Source organism: Drosophila montana, unplaced genomic scaffold (genome assembly GCF_035044405.1).
Source record: "Drosophila montana isolate Dmon_TW-CO22-7 unplaced genomic scaffold, ASM3504440v1 contig_402_1, whole genome shotgun sequence".
Taxonomy (NCBI): Eukaryota; Metazoa; Arthropoda; class Insecta; order Diptera; family Drosophilidae; genus Drosophila; species Drosophila montana.
In genome coordinates this window covers 1455431-1475525 of record NW_026998739.1, presented here as the reverse complement: position 1 = coordinate 1475525, position 20095 = coordinate 1455431, and the positions used below count along the sequence as shown (strand labels likewise).

Genomic DNA, 20095 nt, shown 5'->3' with positions numbered 1-20095 from the left:
TCGTTTGGTAACTGAAGTTACAAACCAAACTGAAGCACGTCCAACAAAAACAAAAATAAATGATTAAATATGTTTTAATAGAATTTATTTATTATAGATTATTTACCATTTTACATGGAGCTGCTTGTTCATTACTTGTATATATTTATTAATGGAAATTTGTAGAGATAGAAGTAAACAAATTCCACTCGAAAGGAACGCTTCATCCAGAAAAAGTGGAAAATGGGTGGAATTGAATAAAATGTAAAATAACTCTGATTCAATGACATTATATATGAACTTATCATGCAAATCTAAAGCAAATATGATACTGATTAGTTTTTCTGCGATTGACCAGGTTAAACTTGTATATATTTTTATAATACTTGTAGGTTTTTATAAAATGTACATTTACTTATATAATTTTCATTAATATTATTTTATGTTGTAGAATTCCCATATTTCTCATACAAAGCGTTGATCACTTCTATTCTATTATCCAAGTCCTTTGGCAATGCTCTTTCTACTTTTGCCACTGCTTTTCCTAATGCCTGTTTGCATGCATAGGGCTCCCAGCTCTCTTCTATTTGGGTTTCATTTTTCTTTCTGTCTCGATATCTTTTTTGCTTTATACGATTTGTTTCCAAGATTTGTTCTTTATTGTTAGACAATATCCTCTCACGATATTTTCGTGCTCTCTCTTGAGCTTTTTCACGGTAAAGCGCATACTTTATGGGGTCCCTTTTTAAAGCATCCCATAGCCGCTTTGACCTTAGCCTTCCTTTTACAGCAAATGATGCCTTCTAAAAAAAATATTAAAATTGTAGGAGATTTACGAAAGGAATATTATAGGACTTTTGACAACAGTCCATTTTTTAATATTTGAAGACATAAAAAATTTATAAATTTAAATAGAACGGAGGTACTAACCCCGCTAGTTGAGGGAATAACCTTATTAATTGGGTCCAGAGATTCCTTATTTCCGCACATGCTGCTCATTACATCAAAGAACCACTTATTCGACTCGTACTTTTTACCCGACCCTAATTGTTTATTGTTCAAATTCTCAATCTTTCTCTGCACGCGATAGTAGCGGGACCTAATCGAACGGATTTTCTTTTGCATTTGCTGCTTGTCCGCATCAGGATAATATTCCTGATATTTGGCCAGCAGGCATGCACATTGTTTTCTTTTTCTCTTGGGATCACGGTAATCGTCTGAATTAATATCCCACATGCCAGGCGAGGAGCGATATGCCTTAAGAAATTCCTCTAAAAACTTTTGTTCGGCACACTCCTCAGGTCTGTAATACAATATATGTTATTGTGTTATAGTTAAATAAAACCATGGCTTACAGATTTGGTTCACATATCGAGAAATCTTTGCTAAAAATTATGAAAACGGATTAAAGGTTTTTTTATTAGACATTCGAGTAAGGATGGCTCACTTCAAAGAGGATTCTTCGCTGTGCATTGTCTCCGATGTTTCACCGTCCTCTTGCAGCTCCACTTTTACGGGACCAATATCAATTATATCCATAATTGGATAATCTGTTTTTACCACGCAGGGGTCCACATTACTATCTGAATTTTTTGCGCTCTCCCATTGCTCGGGTAATATTTGTTCTTCGTCCTTATTTCTCGCACTAAAATTCGTCTTGTCAAGGACTTCCATATTTTGTGCCATTCTATCAGACACTTTTTGTGTTATTTTCTGTTATCCCATTCGGAATTGCTACATTATCCGACTTTAAGTTTCTCTTGGCCAGTGATTCGCCTCGTTTTGATACTCAACTTTAGACTCGCTTGACCAGTTTATTGGGCAATTTTAAATTTTAATTACAGTAAACAAACTAACAAAAAAAATAGACGCGTGCTTGAAACAATAGTTGTTTTTTGGTGATGGTATATGGATTTGAGTGACAGTGAATGATTTTTATGTAGCAGTTTCTCGATGCAGTCGCAGTATCAATTTGATATTTATAACGCTTATTCGATTGTTTGATTTGGTAACGTTAATTTACGAACAAAAATAAAAATGAATGATAAAATATGTTTTAATAGTATTTATTTTTTATAGATTATTAACTATTTTACATGGGTCTGTACCTTGTTCATTACTTGTATATATTTATATATGGAAATTTGTAGAGATACAAGTAAACGAATTCCACTGGAAAGGAACGCTTCACCTAGAAAAAGTCTCATATAATTACACTGTGTCAATCGTGTCAATATTTATAATTAGAAGCAATATTAATCGAGTATTTAGTCTGTTCAAACAAAATCATTTATCTGCGTGGAAAATGGGTGGTATTGAATAAAATGAAAATAAACCTGATTCAATGACATTATATATGAACTTATCATGCAAATCTAAAGCAAATATGATACTGATTTATATTTTCTGCGATTGGCCAGCTTAAGCTTGTAAATCTTTGTATAATACTTGTAGGTTTTTATTAAATGTACATTTACTTATATTAATTTCATAATACTTATATATGTAAAACATTAATATTATTTTATGTTGTAGAATTCCCATATTTCTCATACAAAGCGTTGATCACTTCTATTCTATTATCCAAGTCCTTTGGCAATGCTCTTTCTACTTTTGCTACTGCTTTTCCTAATGTGTTTTTGCATGCATAGGGCTCGCAGCTCTCTTCTATTTGGGTTTCATTTTTCTTTCTGTCTCGATATATTCTTTGCCTAATACGATTTTTTTCCAAGATTTGTTCTTTATCGTTGGACAATAGCCTCGCACGATATATTCGTGCTCTCTCTTTAGCTTTTTCACGGTAAACCGCTAACTTTATGGGGTCCCTTTTTAAAGCATCCCTGCGCCGCTTTGCCCTTAGCCTTCTTATTTCAGCAAATGATGCCTTCTAAAAAAAATATTAAAATTACAGGAGATTTTCGAAAGGAATATTAGAGGACTTTTGGCAACAGACCGTCTTTCCATTTTTTAATATTTGAAGACATTTACAAATTTAAATAGAATTGAGGTACTAACCCTGTTAGTTGAGGGAATAACCTTATTAATTGGGTCCAGAGATTCCTTGTTTCCGCACATGCTGCTAAATAAATCAAAGTACCACAGATTCGAAACGTACTTTTTGCCCGAGCCAATGTGGCCATTGTTCAAATAATCAATCTTTCGCAGCTCTTTATTGTAGTGGGACCTATACCCATTGATTTTCTTTTGCATTTCTTTCCTGTCGCCATCAGGATAGTATTCCCGATACTTGGTCAACAGGTTTGCGCATTGAACTTCTCTTTTATTGGGATCACGGAAATCTTCTGAGTTAATATCCCACAAGCCGGGCGAAGCGCGATAGGCCTCAAGAAATTGTATCAAAAATTTTCGTTTAGCGTGCTCCTCAGGACTGTCACACAATATATGTCAATAATATATTAAAATTAAATAATTGTAATTGGCAACGTAAAAGCATGGCTTACAGGTAAGTTGCAAATTCTGAAAAATATTTGCTGAAACATATAAAATAGGATTACAGGTTTGTTTAGGTTTTCGAATAGGCATTGCTCACCTCCAAGAGGATTCTTCACTATGCATTTTCACCATTGTCCCGCTGTTCTCTTGCGGTTCTATGTTTGCGGGCCCAATATCAATGCCTTCCATAGTCGGATATTCTGTTTTTACCACGAACGGCTCCAGTTTAATATCTGGCTCCGATTGCTCGAGTAATATAGAGTCTTCTGTGTTCCCATTTTTCTTGATAAAGTTCGTCTTGATGAACACTTCTATATTTTGGGTCATTATAGCAGAGATATTTGAGGTATTATTTTCTGTAATCTCGTTCAAACTGGCAACATTATCCGAGCTTAGTTTTCTTTTGTCCAGGGATTCGCCTTGTATTCGCTGCGTTTTTGCACTCATTTCTTCATTTGTGTTTATTTGAAGAAAAAGAATACGTGTTTTAATATATATAAATGTTTATTAACCGCTGTTAATAAACAAAACAAAAAGTTAACTATGTTCGAGACGCGTGCTTGAAGCAACAGCTGTTCTTAGTGATGGAATATGCATTTGCGTGGCAGTGACTCTTCACATGTATTTTTATGTAGCAGTTTCTCGAATCTGTCACTATAGCAACTCGTATTTGTAAATTAAATCGATTGACGTAAGGAAGACAGGAATTATTTATTGTTTGTCTTGGTTCCTAAAGTGTACGAATCAAACACGAGCACATCAAAACAAGAAAATTTGAAATATTTTCCAAGAGTATTTATTAGATATTTGTAATATTTGTTATTTGATTCTTGATTAATTGTGATATATTCCTGGTGTGTTGCGATAGTGTGAAAATCGCTCATCTCTTACAAAAATGTCTGCGTCACTGTGTGAATGGCAATATGAAGAAGAAATAGGCCTTAACCATTCACAACGCACAACCTTGCCGTTAGTTTTTAACTTTAGCTTTAAACATGTTTCTTTGTGAAAAGGCTTAGAAACTATGCTAAATATCGTTGTTGTGCAATCTTTCTTAATAATTGTTAATACAGGGCCCACTATTGGTTTTCAATAATAAAAGTTCTGGAAATTGATTTTATTGAAAACCTTGTCCTTAATTTTGACACAAATCAATTTCATTATTTTATTTTTCTAAAGCCTAAAGACTTTTAGGCCGGAACAAATTAAATATTTATAGTTGATCTCAATAAAAAAAATACTATTGAATTGATTTGTAGTCGAAATTCAGAACAAAGTCGTTTATTTTATTTAACGTATTACATAAAGCTGGACAATGTAGCACACTAAAACTACTTGAGACTTGTTTATATTTATTTAAGCTACATATTTAAACTATGTATATGTATAATTACTATTATATTTCGCTGGCATCTGTTAACCAAGCGCAGTAAAGTCGCTGCATTAAAGTTCTACGAATTATATATATATATTACATATTTGCTTATAAATAATTTCTGTATTATTCCTTTATTCAATTATTATCCGTTGACTAATTTAATGGATTCACTTAAACATTAAGCTACTTATTGGGCTAATGGTAATGCATATTTTAAGTGTTCTACGACCTCACATATAATTTTTCTTAGACTTTTAACCGCTATACGCGCGTGGGTGTTCCAAATATGGGGACGTTGTTGCGTCTCTGGGCCAACGGTGAGGCAGGCACCGGTGTTGGCCCATTGTTGTTGTTGTTCAGACGACGTTGCTGGCTATCCGAATAGGCACGTTCTATAAAAAGGTGGCATATATATCTATCAGATACATGTCCATATACATATATACACATATACATACATATACTTATATATATATATATACATATTTATATCATTTGGTACTATTGATTTGCCATGCTTGTTGGGTATTTTTGTAGGGTTGCTGCATGCACATTTTTTTTATTTACCAAATATTTTCCGTTTCTTCTGCAAATTGTTAACATGCAATTGAAATAAAAAAATATATTTACAATTAAATTTAATAATCGCTACAAATAATAATGGAGTGCGTGCTTATACTTGATGATAATTGAGAAAATTTGATGATTATATGTTAAATTAAATATTATTATGAACATTCCATACCCGACTCAATTTATATTACACACATAACTATTTTCTATCCGACTTTATCAATTTATTTATACGTTCTTCATATCTATTTGTTCTTCCCATCCAATCGGATTCAAGTATCTAGTGTTAATGTCACCTTTCTGAATGGAAAATGGGGGGATGGTGAATATATACAATCCAAAGTAGAGCACTTGCCAGGGGACAGCCCTTTTCCACAAATTCACACTACTGAGTGGAAAATGTGTGGGATTCTTAGTACTTAGTACATAGTACTTAAACTTAAGCATGCATGTCTCCAACCTATTTAAAGCTGATTTCAAGTGTAAATTACACTTATATTATCCAATGTAGTTTCCGTACCCAAATTTGATACTGATTTTTAAGTGTTGTTTTTTCTATATTATTTAGTTTCTGTACCAAAAGACGAAAATGTTTGTAATAAACAAAAGTTCGCCTGAATTTCTATCTTCGAATTCCAAATATTTTCTGTGTTACAATATTTTTCAATATTATATACAAACATATACGTGCATCTATGGGGACAGTTGCTTACCTCGAAACTTCAAGCCCTGCGCTTCGTTGATGATGGCCGCCAGTGCCGGATGTTGATAGCGCTCCCGGAATATAGCAGATCCGTTCATGCCGGAGCTGCCATTGCCGTTGAGCGTACCGTTGCCGTTGCCATTGCCATGGTGCATCATTTTGTGCTGTGGCGTATGTTGGGGCGTTAATGAAATCGGGGGCGTGGCATTACCATTCTTATAGTAACGATTCTGATTGGGATCATAGGCGGTGGTGTTCTGATCATGATTGTGATTCAGGCGATTAGCCAGCTTGATGGAGGCGCAGCGCTCCTCTTCGTTGTTGCGCATCTTCAATATGCGCTGATCCTGCACCGAGTAGCGCGAGCCGTGCAAGGAGTTCAGCTGGTTCAGATTGTTTACCTGGGCGCTCAACTTCTTGGCGCGAAAGCTTCCACCTGGCGAGTTGTTCAGCAGTGTGCCACGCGAAGAGCTGCCATTGGTTTCGGTGCTATCACGACTCGCTGCCTCCCGATAGCTCGAGGGACGATGTGTCGACGGCGGCGTATCCAGGCCGCTATCATGTGCCGAGCAGTCCAGCTCCTGTTTGTTGGCCAGGCCAGCATTGCTGCCGCCGTTCGTGTTGTGAGTGGGCAGCATTGGTTGCACTAGGGGTAAGGGAAGGTTCGATTAGTATACGGCTTTTATGAACAAAGCTAAGCGCGTGTCAGACAAGCCACGCGCACGAACCACAAAGTTATACGTGTTTCTTTGTGTCTCAGATAACTTAAGAAAAAGTATATTTTAGAAATTTACACAGTTTACTTAAAAAATGAATCATTTTTGCTTATATATTTCTACATTCATTGTTTTTTTGAAAAAAATATGTATAGCTTTAAAATCTTTTAAGATGAAGTCCTTTTTTAAAGATTAAAATTGCTTCCCTATCGGAAAATTAATTTTTAAAGGAAATTGTTATTAATCAAATGGAAAAAATAGCAAAAATATAATAAATATTACATTTCCTATTTGAATATACTTGAATTGAGTATAAACCGAGCTTAATTCGAAAGTTTCTAAGGTGACAAAATGTTAAAAAATATATAGAAATTTTAATTCTTAAATGAATTAAATACAAAACTTGTGCCTTGCATATGTATAAACGTTTTCGGAGTTAAAAATATTCTTTATAAAAGAATTCCGTTGTCAAGTTGACAAATTTTCACCTGGCGTTCGATCTGAGTATAAAATTCTTGGATTTTTTTCCAGGAGTCTAGAACTTCTTTGACTCATGTCACGAGATACGACTTGGGGTCGTAGCTGCAGTTGGGAGTTTTTTGTAACTAACCTGAGTGCCGCATATCGGTGGGCGCACGCGGTTTGCGATAGAGCCAATCTCTGTCCAGCTCGTTGCCATTGTCCGGTTGGGCGCTGATGCCACGGAAGAGCCGTGGCCGACGCAGCTGCACCTCCGCCTCCTCGGCGGTCTCCTCGTCCACCACCTGATTGGAGCCAAAGCTGCTGTTGATAAAAATGCGCCGTGGCGAGCCATACAAAGCGCCACCAGCCTGCGTAAAGCTATTTTGTGCCGAGGCATAGCCATTCGAGTAGCGACTCAGATTCGCATTGCTGTGGTGCGGTATCTTCTGTGGCGTGGAGTGATTCGTTGAGATGCCGCTCAAATGATGATTGTGATTCTCATTATTCAATGCACTCAAGTCCGGCACCGAATCGCTGAACAGAAATGGATTGGCGCCCGCATAACCATTCAAGCTGCCAGCGCCGATTTTATGACGCGCCAGGCCACCGCCGCCGCCGGCGCCATTCGTCATGAGCCAATCGTCCAGGGCGCTGGAGTAGGTGCTGCCTAGGCCGAAGTGCTGGAACTGCAGCGAGGCATGCGAGACGGGCGCGGCTAGGGAGGCCCGCGATCTCGGACCCTGGGCGATCTTCAGAGCGCGACGACGTTCCTTGGATGTCAGCGTGCATTCCTGTCCAGAAAAGAAAAACACATTAGATATATACCCTATAGAAAACTAACTACTAACTAAGACTTGCCTCCAGCAGCTCAAACCAATCCTCGAGGCCATCGTCGCAGCGCAAGAGCACGCGGCCCTCGCGTCCCAGCAGCAGCCCAATGACGCTGTACGAGCGTCGATTCAGCCATTCCACCTTCTCCACGTCCACTAGTTTAATCTGAAATGGTTTAACAAAACAATAAGCCAACGGTCTACAGCATTGTTACAATACAATACAAGTCAAAGGTTAGGCAATGATCGTCGGTTTCTCTGGGTCACGCAACAGGGGTCTGGGAATTGGATTGCCGTCGAACTAAAGACGTTCACGTTTCTTAAGAGCGATGAATGATCATTCAAAGAATTACATCATTTGCGTTGGGGCTAGTGCGTGATTGCAAAGGGAAACCCCAAAATTCCTTAAGAATTGCGATGTAACTTAGCAAATACCCAAGATGTCGTTATTTACAGAAATAATAATTCCGCGACAAAAAAAAACACATTTATAGAATTTTATTTTTTATTATTATCCTGAGCCGGTAAATAGCTAAAATTGCTTTAACAAAAGAAATAATTATCGCAGTCCCAACAACTATCAATAATTATTCTTATGATAATTATGTGTATATAGCTTAGTCCGAATAAAAAGCAAATTGCTGTGGAGATTTTTAAAACAAACTTTTTTAACAAACATGCCTAATTATCTCTGGTCTAATTAATTAAACTTTTTAGGTTTATATATCTATCTATATATTTCTAAAACTTCTCTCAACTCCTTGTTTGTGAACTGCACTGTAAGTTTTCTATTTGAGTATTTTAATTAAACATTTTTCAGCTTTCTTTGCCCCACAAAATTGGCTCAGAATGTTACGGGTTATGACATCAGCTGCCGGATAGTAGCGAGTAGTTCCATTTAAGATTGCATCGCACTTGCCATACGAAACTAATGTACTTAAATTTAATGGCAGACGCCATAAAATAAATTGCTACTCAATTATTTTTAGCACGTCTTTATGCAAAACTTTTGGCCCAACAATACAACAATTAAGTGCCACCCTCTATCTGTGGCCCCCCAATATATCTACCTTTCTCTAACTACTAAGCATTTCTTTTGCTTCTTCGTTTGGTCTGGTCTCTGTTCGCCTTTATTTCTTCTTAGTGCATTTTGCAACTCGGTTAAAAGTCATTAGGCCAGGCTGACAGTTTTTGCCTTGGCCAAGTGCAAAACTTTTTACCGTGTAGAACTTTTATTGAACTCATTTTTCCACATTGTTGTCGTTGTTGTTGGTCTCTGCTGGGCAAGTTTATGGGTTTTATTTGCAGGTTGTTGCTGGCACTGCCTTATGGCCTGAACTTAAAGTTGTTACAGATTCTGCGCTCCAGCTAAAAACTATACGAGGCCATTAGGCAAATATGTCAGCAGCGTGTGGCAATTAGCCAAGTTATGCGATATCAAACGTTGGCCAAGATTTTTCTTAGCTCCACGCTGCCTGCTTCTATATTTATGGCCAACCATAATTAAGTTGTTTTAAACGTTGCGGAGTGAACGGGGCGCGTTGGATTGTTTTTATGATAAATTGCGCGATTTATGTTTACAAAATAAAAATAAAAAATCAAAAGGCATTAGAATGGATTTGAAATACTTTGGATATGCGATCGCTCATCATGCTGCATGTCAGGCCCAAGAGGCCTTGTAGAACACCTATTAAAATGAGCCCCAATAAAATGATCTAAGGCAACAAGCAGCGAGTCGCTAGAATGCTCTTGTGTGGGCTGGAACATGCAAAATATTAATGTAATTTGTGGCTGCTGTCTATATATAAAGATTTTTGTAAATTTATATAGAACTGTTTTGTGCACAGAACATTTATTTGGGATTAGAATAAAATGTTTTCTTGTAAATTCAGCTCTTGAGTTTTGCTGCTAAGCTGTTTGACATTGATCAATATGAGACTGGAATACTTCGGATGAGGTATTTGGAAGTGCTTTGAAAAAGGTAAAAAATTATGAGCAAACATTATTAATTTGAATAACGAAAAGCTTTTAAATAGCTTAGCGATCATTCTCAGTATCCTTTTGCCTAGTCGTATACATTATTCGGTATCTGAGGGTGATTTGGGTAATATTTACAACACAGAAATTAAATGTGTCTAAGAGCAAGGTCTCTTAAAGAACAAATGGGCGTGTTACGCATATATAGGAATTGGCAATTTGTCTTAATATATAAATAGGTATTTCTGTGTTCAGTGTTATGACTTATTAAAAACGCAGTTCACTTTTACTTTCATGCCCATGTGCATAATTATCTGTCTATTAAACTAAGCCAACAGTTTAGCTGAACTGACCTCATTAAACAATTCATAAACGCATTTTCCGATTTTCGACACAAAATTTAAGAGTTTTTAGACAACAAAACCAAACTTTCAAATACAAAAAATCAAATCTGATTTTCAAGGTTGGCATTGATTAGCTGTTATTGTTATTGTTATTATTTTGTTTGTTGTTTCATATTTTGTCATATTTAATTGCATTGTCTGTCAAAACGTAACATAACTAGACGGCGACTGACTCATTTATGTGGCCCATTCATTATTGTATCAACAAATTTGATATGTATTGAGTACTCGCAATTCGAGTAAAGCCATTGATTTCGCACACTTTTGATTGATTTGTAAGGCTGTGTGCTGTGCACTGAAGTGCTGTAAAATTATAATAATAATATTTTGGAAAGCATGTGAATCATTTTGTCATCTTTTTAATTTTAATTATGCAAATGCATTTTTAACACGATTTCAACCTGCCGTCAGGCATTCAACTCAATTAATATCGAATCATTATATGAGGCGTACATCGGATTGCCGCATAAAAATCAATATTGATTTCATTCGCTGTCAAAGTGCAAAAGCTGCAACTTTGAGGCAACTTTTGTGCGACATGCAGGCTCTCGATTGCTCCGTTTTCCACTCTTCTCCCCTATATCATTATGCACCTACCCCCCATCTCACCATGGCTGTCACATCACCTGTAATTATTAAGCTTCGCTACGTTTCACGCGCGATTGATTTCCCCCATGGAAATCAACTGCAGTCACTGGGCACAGAAATGTTTCACCGACAGGCGAATCGAATCATCATTTTGCCAAAGGTAGACACAAAATTTGCAATCACTTTGAAATTTATGCAAAAATTAAATTAAATAATTAGACTGTAAATGAGACTGCCGCCTCTCCATCGCACACCTAATTGATTAAGTTGATTACATTGACATGGCGTTATTGATTCCAGTTCCAGTATCGCTTACTGTCAATTGCCACCGAACAGAGAAACGACGAAAAATACATGAGTATAAGAATACACTCTGAAGATAAAAGAATGAGTATAGAATCCTATTGTTTAAATTGGATAATTGTTGGGTTGTTTCCGGCTTTCGATTTGACTACAAATGATTAATTTTTCGGTTTATTTTTTATAAATTAATGTTTTATAAATAATTATCTTGTATAATTAGTTTGACTAGAGAACCATTTCTGAATAAAATATCCAAGATTGAGAAATATAAGAAAATCCTATAAGAGAAGTGCAATGTTTAGAAATAGGATACAGGCAGAAAATAGATTAATGTACTAAAATAAAAAAAGAAACAATTTGTATATGTTTATAAATAAATTTTAAGTTTTTAAGTGTCTAGTTTCAACATATAATTAAATCTGATGTTGTTATGATCAACAATTCAGACTTTCCAAATACACTTTTTACATTAACTAAAACATATTTTACACCCTTTTCAATTTCTCTAACCAATATAGTTGGAAAAAATTTAAACTTTGAAGTTCTTGATATATTTCCATATATATAATTATATATATATATATGTAAATAAATCCAAGTTCACGCTAAAATTGTGGTCTAATGAATGCCAAAGTAAACGTACTTATTGAACGTAAGAGTATTATGGACTTCAAAAAGTCGCCGACCCGGAGGCCTCTAATGAGGAAGGCAGCGAGTGGCCTCTCTGCTCAATGACTCGACTTTGTTCATGGTTCGTTTATCTGGTTGTTGTCTCTGCTAATAACTGTGGGTGTCTTAACTTATGAAGACCATTTTTGGTAACATTTTTGATTTTTGAAGGTCTCTCAGGTGTAATATTTATTGCTATGCGTGGAACAATTTGAATAATCACGAAAATAACAATAACTATTTTGTGGGGAAAAACTAATTCAGATAATGCTCAGTTTACACGTGTCATCATATTGAGATAACACGAGATTGTTTATTTTGTGACTATTTTTCGGGTAAAATAAACAAAAGAAGGTCAATTACATAAAATAAAACCCATGCTTTTATCGTTTGGTATAATATAATATTTTAGATATGGTAATATTATAGATTTTATAGCTCGTACTAGGAAAAATATTAAATTTAAGTGAATATTTTTTGAAAAGCTATATTGATTTATATATAAAAAAAAAAACTTCACGAGCTTGCATCAAATGTTGGATTAGCTACTCACGGAGCGTGTGAACACGGCTGCAATTATTGGGGAAGCTTTTTATATAATTGTATTCCACATTTCATGGCTTAAATAAACCCGTAATACCCATTTAAGGAGCTGTTTGCATTATTTCACTACAATTTGTCGCTTTAAGCACCTGAGCACAATTCCCAACTTGTTTTCCTTTTTCGCATTTAATTTCATTTACCTCGATTATCTTCTGCTCGCTGAATTGTTTATTTTGGAAAATTGCCCGCAATAAACAAAATGTTTGCTGCTGCAGCTTTAGAAATTTATTTTAATTTTAAATTAAACTGTAAACAACAGCGACTGCCAGCTATTTATTGATGTTACTCTTGCAGAGATTTTTTTGTTTTAGCTGAAAAGCTAGCAAATAAAACTAGAAAAAACTTAAATTAAATGAAAATAAAAGCATTTTCCCATGATCTCTTTACAGTTGTTGTTGTTGCTGTGCACGTTAAGTGGCATTTGTGTTGTTGTTGTTATTGTTGCAGTTTTATGTGCATTTTCCTTATTTGTTTAAAAAAACAACAACAACAACGACAATTTCATTGCAATCGTGTTTTTTACTGTTGTTGCTTTTCCTGTTTTCTATGTATTTTAATTTTTCCAGCTGCCTTTTAGCCTCGTATTTGCTTTGTTTTAATGGTAAAGTTGTGCGGCATTGCGTGGTAGGGGCAGGGGGATGGGGTGGTAATTGCTGCAGTTGGGCCAGTGGGCCAGGCTCATGTGGGACGAAACGATAGTTAGGCAAATTAACATGCAGTAGCTGCAAGTTTTAGCCAATTAGTTGAGTTTTGCCCAAAAGTTGCCAGCGTTGTAATGAAGTTTTTTTTTCTTCAATTTTGTTTGTTTATTTTTGTTAAGTAGGTAGGGAAAATGTAGTAGGAAATCGCGCTATTTTAATGAGAAACTGTGCGCAACGCCAAGTGCAAACAAAGTTTGCTGGTAAACTGCAAAAAGCATTTAACTAATGTATGAATTTCTCATATGTCTCGCACATCGATAAGTTCAGTTTCCCTACCCCTCCTAATAAAAGATCTCTATCAGGAGACCTCAAGACTGCAGAACGTGACTTTATGTGTCAGCCAGCCACAGTGGGGACTCAATTTATAAGCATTTGTTGTATTGTGTTGAGTTGTTTTCATTTATTTTTTCAAGGTGTGTCCTGCTGTCTGATATGGGACATAAAGCGCACAGTTAACGCCCTACCCTGTCCCCTGGCTTCTGCCCGTACCCCTGCACAGCTATAACTCTCATAAGTATGACAAAGTTATACTCGTAGTTGTCATAATGCTTGGCATAAATCTCGTTGTGGTAATAGAATTTTACAATGCGTAGTAAATAAGCATGAGATGTGTACTTTTTGTGCTGGGTGTGTGTATAGTGTGTGTTGCCTGTTAACTTGGTCAAGCTGTTGAGGTAACCCCTCTGAGGTAACTCTGGATAATTGAGGGGCGTGCTGGAGATGTACAGAGATATGTGCGCTAATAAAAGTTTTACACTTAAATATAGGGTAATGGCAAAGTCTATTGAAACTTCTTAAAATTTATGACGTCACTAAAGGCCTGCCTGCTAATTTTGTAGTTATTATATGAAAATAGTAAAAATAAGACAAGCTAATTTGATCATGTTGTAAACGAAATTTAGAATTATTTATTTATTTATTATTATTTTGTGGCAATTGTTTATGCATATAGCTGGAGATAGACTTTATATATATACAGTCTATATATATCATATATAGACTGATAATTCAAAGTATGTTATTGATTTGGGCAGATTTAAATAAAACTTTGGCAGTGGTACTTGTCTAGTATGTTCTTTAGATTAGTTATTTTTCTTTTCTTTATTAATAAATTTTCAAAGAAAATCAATTTAATAAATCGTTAAGTACTGAGTCGGAAAACTGTGAAGAGATGGAAGTTATAAATAGGCCACAATTTTTCACTAAAACCTGTTCAGTACTTGATGCTTGGAGCGTAACCTTTGACATATTGTATTATTAGTAATTTGGTCAATGTTTGCTCACCTTAAATTTAAATTGTCCCATATCCGAGGCACGTTCATTGGCCGAGCCCGAGGCACGTAGAAAGCAATGCAAATAGTCGCGGGTGAGCACAAAGTATCTGCAATAAAAGAAATAATAAATAAATAATACAAAAATTCAACGTTGGCTATATTTAAGGTCTCGTTGTAAAGGTCAATTGCTTCAAGATAATGATGATTATAATTCAATAATTATCATTCAGCAAAAGTAAGTTCAACAATTGGCAACAGCTTGCCAATTGCCAATGCAACAATTGGCCAAGATTAGACACACTTGGCCCTCTTCAACAGGCCACCCGCGGCGCACAAAATTTTTATTAATAAATAATAAATCATGCGGCAAAATAAAAGAAAAAAATACCAGAAGTCAAAGCCAAAAGCACTTGAGTAACTCGGTCTCAAAAGCTGCTTTACATTTTATGGTTTTCATAAGACGATGATAATAATATTTTATCGTCTCGGTCGCAGCAATGAGAAATCTTTTATTAATATTCTTTTGGCATTTATTTATTTTTCTTTCCTTTCAGAAAGTATAAATTTTATTTTGGCAAAACTTAATAATGCATGCCAAGAGATATTTGCTTATAGACTTCTTTAACTTTATCCATCGATTTATTTATGGCCAAAAGTTTCTGGCGAAAGCAATGAAAATTTGGTTTTTCGAGTTTTCAAAAGGTGGTTTCAAATAATTTACGGATCTGTTGAAAAAGCGAGTTTCGCTTAGGCAACTTCTTTTGTTGCCAAATTGCTCACTTCCCATTTGGCAGTTGGTTGAGTTTTGGGTTCTTGGCACTCGCAGCTGCCTATTAACGTGGTCAAGCAAATTGAGTTAAGGCGAGACGTTAAATGTTTTGTAAGCTCTTTGTAAAACCGTAAGATACTTTCGTACCGAGTTTGAGTAATTGCTTAACCATTGCTCGGGTTTGGTTAACAAAATGGAGCTGCAGTGATTAGTTAAGCTTGCTAAATGCTTGGAGCATGAAACCTAGTAAAGAGGTTGGGCATGCAGATTGCAAGAACTTAATGACTGGAAACTGAGGGAAACTAATGTGGAAAAAGTTAGAAAAATTGGCAAAGCAACGGGTGAGTTGTAGAACAATCCAAATTGACGTAAATGAGCGCAATGAAAAATAAATTTCAAATGAAAGAACAGGCTGATAATGCAAAAGAAACTAAAATTTAAAACTAGCATTAGCATTTTTGAAAATTTAAATCTCTTGGAATATAAGCTTAAAAGCTGTGAACGTATTTTTTAAAAATACAAGAGCTGTAAAATAATTGTAATTTGGGACCGCGGAAGCGGGTGAAATTTGATTTTTATTGATTATGGCAATAAATTTATATGCGTCAACCAAAGTTTTAATTACATATAAGAGAACTTATCAGAAATGTGTGTAGAAACATATTAATTATGATGGATGAGCTATTTCGACAGCTAATAAAGATAAGGAATGCAAGAACACATAGGCTGGGTATGCTGATTGATTTCGGCAGTATTGTGGGGCGTTTTAAGCCGTTGGGCAGGAAGCAAGAGCTGGGATGATAATCAACATAAAGAAAATGTTTAAAAATAATTTGCAAATTACAAATATATCAATTACAAAATAACAATGATAAAACAGCCGAAATAATGCATCAAATATCTGATTGGCATCATTTTTAATGGAATTTCCATGCAGTTGGCGAGATCAAATATGCGCAATTGATGGCTGCGCTTAGTGGCTATTAACTGTCAATTAAAAATATGCCGATAAACGTAATTACCAGCTCATTGAGAGCTGTGCAACGAGAGAAAGAGAGAGAGAGAGAGAGAAGCATAATTAAATTTCAATTAAATATACAACAAACAAAAACAAAAGCAGAGACCTGAATGCCCTCTGCCACCCACTCAATCAGTTGGTAGACCCATTCGCAAACGCATTCGCAAACGCATTCGCATTCGCATTTGCATTTGCATACCCCTATTGAATTTGCATCTCACATTTTGTATTATCTGCAGTCCCCAATATGAAAGCAAACTTCAGCCACTGTCAATTATGCGCTTTTTGCAATTAACAACCCCTGGTTAAATATATTTGCATAATTTTTGCCCGGTCAGCTCGAGAGGGTTGTTAAATTTAACACTCTTTTGCATAGGTATATTCGCAAATGCTGAAAGGTTTAGGAAGTTAATACACTAAGCGAAAAAGTAAAGAGTTCTGTTGTTTAACTAGACATACATATTTAAGATCACAAATAGGAATTTTTAATATTATTAGGACGTAATTCTAAGTACTTTACTTTAGTATAGAGAATTATCATGTATTTTATATTAAAACTGTCTAAGTCTAAGTTCATACTGAAAGAACTGAATCATCAAAGTTCTAGAATATTTAGTGAGTAGAATTAAAAAATAAAAATAAAGAACTAAGTTTATTCTTGGATATTTAATTATTATCAATACAATAGAAAACAGAATATATTGCCATACAACAACCTACTTTTCGACCGAGCTGTATGATATATTGTCCGATGTTGAGAAGATTTTGCATATATTTGAGGAGCTAGTGAAACTAATAATTGCCCAGTTATATATATTTATATATATATTGATAAACACAATAGTTTTTCTAACAAGAACCTACTTTTGAGGCTGACCTAGAATATATATACTTTATGTTGTCGGAAATGTCTCCTTGTACAATAAGCTATACGATTTTTTCTATGATCTATCCATCTAATGAAAACCCATAGTTCATCTTAACAGATTTTTAATTTAACTTTAACAAATTTTTAATTATAAAACTGAAACTTTTAAATATAATTTTAACAGTAGAAGATATTTTGAAATTTTGTTTTATTTGTCCTAAAATATGTATGAATGAATGAACAATGAAATGTTATTTAGATATTTGTATATACGTATATCTTACCTCTCCTTCCAACGCGAGAAGAGACGATCCCGTTGCTGTAAGAGTAGTCCGCGTTTAATTGGCCCCGTCATGGAGGCCACAGGTATGCGACCCGCCAGCAGCGATTGCTGTGGAAGATAAAAGTGCAACAGAACTGATTAAAATACGCATATATAATATATATACTTAAATGTATGTGTGTGCGACTATTAGGAGAGGGAGTTAGTTTTTGCTGATTTTGCAAATTTGCTTAATTTATGACAGAACATTTTCTGGACGTCTCAGCTGTTTTCGCTATCAGTCGCAGTGGCTGTCATAATTCTTTAGCCCCTGCACTTTACGGCACTTTAAATAATTTAAGCAACAACAACAAAAACAACAGCGAGTCGTGAACCTTTATGTCTGGCTCCCATGAGCTATGATTAATGTTGCTTTAAAAAGCCGCCACTTGCGCCGCTTTTCAGCCCCAAACCCTCCGGACAAGCATCCCCCCATTTAAGACACGCCTGCTGCACCATAAATTCCACTTTGGTGTGTGTTTCTTTTTTATGTTGTTGTGTGGTTTGTTGTTGTTGGTTTGCTCATAAATGCAATTTATTATCAAGCGGGTTGTGTTATAATATTTTATATTAACAAATGCTTCGTAGCTGGTTAAATAATATTCGTAAATATATTAACGCGTTATGTTTCATATAACTGGCTATGTTGGAGCATGTAGGCAATTATATATTGGGTTAATCTTTGCGGCTTACGCTTAAATTAACAATAAGCAATAATTTAGCGGTTTACGCATTGTGATGAACTCGCTGAAAACAATCCAATATTACTCTGGAGTGTCGAAACGGAAGCGAAAGCATCTATGAAATAGTATCTCTTAACTTGTAAAAGAGTCTGTGAACACTTCTACCAGAAATTCAATTACATATGAGTTATATCTGAGCTCTAGGGCAGTCTGTGCGATCTAACCTTATTAAAGGGAAAAAACGATATATTTCTGGCTTATAATTTTTTTTATTTAAAATTTCATCCTTAGTATTATCTTACTTCTTTAACATACAATTTAATTAACTCCTAAGTTTTCCAAAAATATCAGCTAACTGGGAACTTAGTATGCCGCCCACCAAATGGTCCCAATTTCAAGAATCCAGTCGAAGCTGATTTGCTCATTAAACTCAATTGCTGCTGCACGTTTCTACCCACAAAAAAAAAAAGACAACCTCAAAGTCCACTCAGTCCATGGAAACGTTCGAACTGAACAATAGTTTTTAATGTGCTAAATTAAGTTTCGAATGCCTCTTATACAGAGCGCATCCCACTTTCCCCCTCAGAGGAAATTACCCGCACAATTTCTTCTTGAATTTGGGCGCCCCGCGACGCTTTCGTACTCCTTGCCCCCCTTTTTGCCATATTGAATTTGAAGTTAGCCAAGGCATGCCTTTTGTTCTTGTTGTTGTTTGTGTCTGGGCGCTTAAACGTGACTACCGTTAATTTGGCCAGAACCTTATTTAATGCTCTGGCAAAAGCAACTGGCAAGAACTTCTTGCCATAGTATACTTAGATTGTGTGGCAACGATAAGCGAAAGACGTAGCACAACAGAAAAAAACGAAAAAGTATCTTTATTTTGGGTTTGAAAACCGAAACGGAGAAAAAATACAAAATAATACAGCGTGTCAAAGATTTATCGGCTTGAAAAAGTATTTCGAATTAAGCGAGCGCTTTGCTGCCGCTGCCTCTGCCTCTGCTGCTGATGATATCATTTCTCAGATTTGAGATTCACATACTTTTGGCCAAAATGTATCTACAGAATACATATACATATAGATACATACATAAAAGCGATTGATGCGACGGTATCAAGCCGGCATGGCCTTTAGCACCCATTGCCTACCACCCGGCGATAATTCATTTTTGGTATTTCGATTCATGCTTTTTTTTTGTCAAATCGAAAGCCCGTTAGCGCCCCGCTTTGCCCCGTTGATTGATTTCGTTTCGTTAGTTTGCACTGGCCATAAGCATATCATTAAGTTGTACGCCCCGAGCCAAATAATGCCACGGAGGTAGCCGCAACTAACCATTGGGTAGCTATTTTTATGGCTTTATAATGAACAGCCTAATGCTTGACATTTGTTGTCCACCATCTGGTACATAGCCGCTGATTTATCTGTCAATCCGAATTCTATACGAGAGATAAGCTAGCTATAGACGCTGTCGAAATTTCGCCTTAAATTTGGCTAAATGCTGATTGGCGCCGTTTGCATAGGAATTGGGAATTTTTAAAGTTTGTTTCGCAGAATTTAAATAGAAATAGTTGAGTAAAAAAGATACGAGAATTACATTATTAAGAAAATATTTATAAGTCTTTTGTTAATAAATTTGATATCTCAATTCAAGGTAAAAAACTCAATAATTTTTTTATAAAAGTTTTTTTTTTTAAATTGCGAAATAAAACTAACTTTTCCATTTATTTCACAAATTAAATCAATTAAATATATTTTACTAGTTTTGCAGTTAATTTAGATAGATATTTTAATTTATAATTCTTTATTTGAAAAATTTTGAAAAC

At 35.4% G+C, this 20095-nt stretch overlaps 3 protein-coding genes and 1 long non-coding RNA gene across 9 annotated transcripts in view; 1 reads left to right on the top strand and 3 right to left on the bottom strand.

Annotated features, from left to right (window-relative positions):
* The window catches only part of LOC135438872 (uncharacterized), a 145765-nt gene that overhangs the window by 2581 nt on the left and 123089 nt on the right, over window positions 1-20095 (top strand). The gene's annotated exons all lie outside the window — the stretch shown is intronic.
* On the bottom strand, window positions 354-1879 carry LOC135439038 (uncharacterized). Its single transcript, XM_064697640.1, has 4 exons — window positions 1427-1879; window positions 1335-1364; window positions 910-1282; window positions 354-782 (listed from the first exon to the last, which is right to left on the bottom strand). The coding sequence occupies exons 1-4, from the start codon at window positions 1663-1665 to the stop codon at window positions 420-422; spliced, it is 1005 nt and encodes a 334-aa protein (XP_064553710.1). The 5' UTR covers window positions 1666-1879; the 3' UTR covers window positions 354-419.
* LOC135439050 (uncharacterized) lies at window positions 2418-4023 on the bottom strand. The gene is made up of 4 exons (XM_064697661.1): window positions 3530-4023; window positions 3441-3470; window positions 2995-3367; window positions 2418-2866 (listed from the first exon to the last, which is right to left on the bottom strand). Exons 1-4 carry the CDS (start codon window positions 3877-3879, stop codon window positions 2504-2506), a joined length of 1116 nt encoding a protein of 371 aa, XP_064553731.1. The 5' UTR covers window positions 3880-4023; the 3' UTR covers window positions 2418-2503.
* Window positions 4911-20095, bottom strand: part of LOC135438867 (uncharacterized) — a 57425-nt gene continuing 42240 nt past the window's right edge. For 3 of the 6 annotated variants that reach the window (XM_064697402.1, XM_064697405.1, XM_064697406.1), the window contains 6 exons: window positions 17553-17659; window positions 14624-14720; window positions 8123-8260; window positions 7413-8055; window positions 6097-6732; window positions 4911-5202 (listed from right to left, as the gene is read on the bottom strand). In XM_064697402.1, coding sequence (XP_064553472.1) covers window positions 5072-5202; window positions 6097-6732; window positions 7413-8055; window positions 8123-8260; window positions 14624-14720; window positions 17553-17659 — 1752 coding nt within the window. In that variant the 3' untranslated portion in view covers window positions 4911-5071. Of the gene's footprint in view, window positions 5397-6096; window positions 6733-7412; window positions 8056-8122; window positions 8261-14623; window positions 14721-17552; window positions 17660-20095 lie in introns of all 6 variants that reach the window. The other 3 variants (XM_064697403.1, XM_064697407.1, XM_064697404.1) reach the window with 2 other exon arrangements.